At 36.8% G+C, this 4918-nt stretch overlaps 2 protein-coding genes across 2 annotated transcripts; both read right to left on the reverse strand.

The window, feature by feature from the left end:
- Positions 1–1298: 1298 nt before the first annotated feature.
- LOC142541861 (putative mitochondrial protein AtMg00300) lies at positions 1299–1721 on the reverse strand. The gene has a single exon (XM_075648318.1). The coding sequence runs from the start codon at positions 1719–1721 to the stop codon at positions 1299–1301; it is 423 nt and encodes a 140-aa protein (XP_075504433.1).
- Positions 1315–3675, reverse strand: LOC142541562 (uncharacterized). Its single transcript, XM_075648071.1, has 2 exons — positions 2039–3675; positions 1315–1940 (listed from the first exon to the last, which is right to left on the reverse strand). The coding sequence occupies exons 1-2, from the start codon at positions 2388–2390 to the stop codon at positions 1912–1914; spliced, it is 381 nt and encodes a 126-aa protein (XP_075504186.1). The 5' UTR covers positions 2391–3675; the 3' UTR covers positions 1315–1911.
- Positions 3676–4918: the final 1243 nt, after the last annotated feature.

Below are 4918 nucleotides of genomic sequence, written 5' to 3' on the forward strand. Positions count from 1 at the left end.
CAATGGCCGGTAGTCTCGAAAACGACACAAGAAATGCGATTGCATAGCTGCTATAATTTGACAGCAAGTGGTGCTGTTGTTCTCAGGCGTGTTTCGAGTTCTCAGTTGGATTTTAGCCTATGACCTTAGACTGGACAGTGCCTCATCGAGTTAGGAAGGTCATGTTTTTGGCCGTTCGTGATTCGGATAATTTTTGAGGTCGTACGAGAATTTACGGTGCGATGTGCCAAATTGACTCTCGAAAGAGCGTTTCATGTTTTGGCCTCCATCCACCTAGATTTCGACACTCACCATTTTAGGGGTATTATTTTATCATTTAGGCGTATTTTAATCATGACTACTTGATGGTTCGGTATTGGTTCGGGTTGGTACAGAGTCATGATTAAATACGAAGTCGTATGCGCAATTGTCTCAGTTTTCGGATTTAATTGCATAGTTTGTTCAACTAAAAGCTATTGCATATTTTTCATGGCATATGTAGGTTGCAACGAGCCTGGGAACGATCCAATCCATTCAGTAAAATTATTGCATGATATTTAATTATATTGATTAATTATATTACGTGCAAAAATATTCATTTTGAGATTTATGCGATATTGCTTGTGGTCACTTTACTATCATGATTAAACCCGGTCGCCAGTTACCAGTCCGGTCGCCAGTTACCGGTGAGTTCAGTTGTTTCATCTAGTATACTGTGGCAGTAGTCTGATCAGACGTACATTATTAAACCCGATCGCCAGTTACCGGTCAGCTCAGTTCAGTTCAGGGACCACTTGCGTAGACCATAATCTCACCAGAAAATTATTACATGCTATTTCAGTATAGGGCTCCAAGGAGCAAACATTTTCACTATGATTTTCAGTTGAGTTATGCATGTATTATAATTGCTCATGACAAGTTTTTTTCACATTATGCCTCATGACATGATATTTTTATTCCATGCAAAATTTTACTATTTATTTACTTGTTATTTACGATATATGCATGTTGAGTCTTTAGACTCACTAGACTTGATTGTTGTAGGTACTGATGATGTCGGGACCGAGGGCGGGGACCAGTGAGCCAGCTCGAGTCGGCAGTAGTAGGACCCGAGGACCTCAGTTCAGCATTTATTATTATTTGATTGCTCAAACATTTTGATTGTCGTTGGATAAACTTTTACTGTTATTTCGAAAATGTTAATTTCTTCCGTTGCCATTGAACATCAAAATTTATTTATCAGTTCATTTATGAATGAGGCAATTTTAATTATTTAAAAAGAAAATTTTAAATTTTTTCGCAAAGTTTCAAACACGGATTTATAGGCCTCTACAGTAATCATCAGTGAAGGTGATGAAATACTCAAATCCTCCTCTAGCTTGTACACTAATTGGTCCACATACATCAGTGTGCACTAATTCCAAAACTTCATTGGCTCTATGTCCTTTAGATTTAAAAGATCTCTTAGTCATCTTACCTTCCAAACAGGATTCACATACAGGCAATGATTCCACCTTTAAATTACTTAAAGGACCATCCTTTACCAACCGTTGAATTCTATTAAGGTTGATATGACCAAGTCTCAAGTGCCACAAATAAGTTTCATTAGTGGGAGACAATTTAATTCGTTTGTTGGATTCAATATGATGCAAAGAGCTGTCATCTTGTTTTAAGACATACAAATCGTTATTCAAATGTCCCTTGCAAATAAGGGCTTTATTCAAGATAATATCAACCACCATTTGTGAAAAATGGACATAATATCCTTGTCTAAACAATAAAGCAACAGAAATCAAATTTCTAGTAATCTCCAGAACATAATAACAATGTCTTAAAACCAAATGTTTATTATTCAAAAAATAAAGATAAACAATTCCAACAGCTTTTGCAGACACCACAGCCCCTGTGTCAACTCTTAGAGTATGTTCCCCTTCATTGAGGCTTCTGGTTACTTGGAACCCCTGCAAAGTATTGCATATATGATTAGTGGCTCCAGAATCTACAATCCAAGTATCAGTAGAATCAACCACTAAACAAGACTCAATAAAAGATAACTCACCACTAGCCTGCTTCTTGGAAGCTAGATATCCTTGGCAGTTTCTTTTCCAATGAGCCTTCTCTCCACAATGGAAACATTTTCCCTTAGGCTTGCCATCTACCTTGACCTTCTTCTCATTTTGTTGTGGACCCTTCTTGTTGGGCTTCTTCCTTTTATTCCCATTTTTACCTTTCGGCTTGGAATAAGATGGCCCAACAGAAGCAACAACAAATGCATCACCAGTTTTAGTCTTAAGAACACTTTCAGCATTTTGGAGTTCCTTCATCAGCTCAGTCAGGGACATATTTAGCTTATTCATGTTATAGCTAACTTTAAACTGTGAGAACATCTCAGGGAGAGTCTCAAGTGCCATGTCAACCTAAGTCTCTGATTTGATTTCAGCCCCTAACACCTCAGCCACGTTAAACTGAGCGATCAATGCAAGCATATGATCTCTCACGGGCATCCCAGGTTTCATGCGCATGTTCATAATGGTTCTAATGGCTGCTTGTCGTGCCTGACGTCCTTGATGCTCAAACATTTCTTGGAGGCTATCCATGATTTTTGTAGCAGTGTCCATGTTCTGATGTTTCTGTTGCAGCACATTTGAGATGGATCCCAAAATGTAGCAACGGGCCATCTCATCAGAACTAATCTACTTATCATAAGCCTGCCTTTGAGCTACTGTGGACTCCGTCGTAGGCACCGATGGACAGGGTTCATTGAGCACAAACTTGTGTTTCTCCGCAGTTAAGACAATCAATAAATTATGTTTCCAATCAATGTAATTTTCTCCAACTAGTTGGTTGTTGGTTAATATCATAGACAGTGAATTTCCAGTCATTTTTCTGAAATTAAAATAAATTTAAATGAGCAATGCAATAAATAAAATTATGTGTTATGCATGAAATGCATTTGTAGATCCCAAAAAAACTACTACAACACATCAATTTACCTAAAATTCCAAAATACATAATTTTTTCTTTAGGAAAAAAAATGTTATTTATAGCTAGGCTGAGACCCTCCCACTAAATTCAATATATCTAGCAACTCATGCAATATTAATTTAGTATTGCTTGATTTTGGCCATCAAAAGATATTGCAAAATATTCTATAGGAAAATCTCACAATATCATTGACTTAAGTGTATACCCTTAAATTAATTATTTATCAAGTACCAAATTAATTATGTCACCTATAGGGTGGTCACAATTAATTTTACTATAAAATAATTATAATAATGGGTCCAATCAAGTAACCAAAACAATGTAGCCCTCCTATAGGGAGACCAATAAAATTGGCACGGGGCATACATATATTCTTACTAATGGACTAATAAGGGAGACCGTTGGCTTATTTAAAATATACCCTCTCACACTTAATATTTAAATTTAATTTTGGGTTTTATCCGATCAATAAAATCATGACTATTTTAACTCTTAAAATAGTTCAATTATTATTCAAAATATTTATTCTCTAAAATAGAATAAATAAAATTTTATGCATGACAATATGGTACCTAAAGCGGTGTTTATGCAATCTACATGGCATGATACATGAATGACAAATATAAGCAATAATTAAGCAAGAACAAATTTATGGCCCAACCTAGACACAAAAAAATTAAAGATCTAATTGAACCCAATTTGGCCCAATACTTCAATTTTTTTTAAAAAAATTTCAGCCCAAGTAATCAATCCAGCAGCCTGGTCCGTCCCATGAATAATTTTCCGGATCCGACCCGAACCCGCGACCCGCACCCGCGACCCGTCTTCTGCAACCCTAACAAAATGCCGCCGCCGCAGGAGTCGCCGGAAACTGTGCGAAATTGAAGATCTCCACCGCGCTGTTCACTGGGAAATCACCGAGACACCATATCCATTTCGAAACCCAAAATAGATGCCCGATTTTCCAGATCCAGCGCAAAGAAAATGGCGATTTTCGCATCTCAATCGCGCCCGCTCCACCGTGAAGAACGACGCATGAGATGGACCGTAAACCACCTTCACATACACTCCTCATCCTCGCGGCCGCGTGATTCCGATTACGCGATCCAGATTTGCCTTTTTCATGGTGGTTTCCGAAATTGTAGAACAGGTCCCTGACGAATTGAAGAAGATGCACTCTGGTCCCTGGAACCCGTTGGACGAAATTTCATTCTAGTCCTTATGGTTTTAATCAAAATTGCATCCGGCCCTCCAGTTCTTTAAACAGTAACAGAAAAACCCAAATTCAAAAAATACAACAAAATTGCACGAAAATAAACAAGGGGAAACATGGAGTCGTAATCCACTCCCTTGGTTACAGACTCGAAAATACGAAATACAATTTCACCAAAAACTAAGGCCATAAACTGTTCAAAATTTAAATCAATCCATTCAAACCACAATCACATAAATCTAACACCGCTTTAAACTAAAACATGCATAAATAATTAATTAATTCGAAATACGCAAAACAATATCAAAACCCGTGGCTCTGATACCATATGTTAGCCAAGATCGAGAATCGGATTACAAAAATTAATTTCTTGTGATTTCGATCAACTCTTCTTCACAGGATCAATTGTTCTACGTATTTTAACACGAATTAATTAATTACAACACACAGAAAATAGAGATTACCTTTGAAGCGTGTTTTCGATCTTTCTCTGCACTAGATCTACGCTCCAAACCTCCAAGCCTTCTCCGGTGTTCTCTCAAACTCTTAACGTAGGATTGTGTGTGGTCACAAGTTACAATATCACATATATATAAAATATATTTGTGATATCTTGTAACAAAAAGATAATGACAATATCTTTTAGAATATAAATTTAAATAGACAGAATATATTATACAATATCTAGAAGATTCGATGATAAACTTCCATGTAATATAATAGTCCAGATAAATTTATCCC

This window comes from Primulina tabacum, chromosome 4 (genome assembly GCF_025594145.1).
Source record: "Primulina tabacum isolate GXHZ01 chromosome 4, ASM2559414v2, whole genome shotgun sequence".
In the NCBI taxonomy this organism is placed as follows: domain Eukaryota; kingdom Viridiplantae; phylum Streptophyta; class Magnoliopsida; order Lamiales; family Gesneriaceae; genus Primulina; species Primulina tabacum.

Coding starts and splice junctions, on each gene's coding strand:
- LOC142541861 (XM_075648318.1), bottom strand. CDS start 1,721: ATGGTGGTTGATATTATCTTGAATAAAGCCCTTATTTGCAAGGGACAT.
- LOC142541562 (XM_075648071.1), bottom strand. CDS start 2,390: ATGGCACTTGAGACTCTCCCTGAGATGTTCTCACAGTTTAAAGTTAGC. Junction 1,941..2,038: donor TTCCAAGAAGCAGGCTAGTG/GTGAGTTATCTT, acceptor AATACTTTGCAG/GGGTTCCAAGTAACCAGAAG.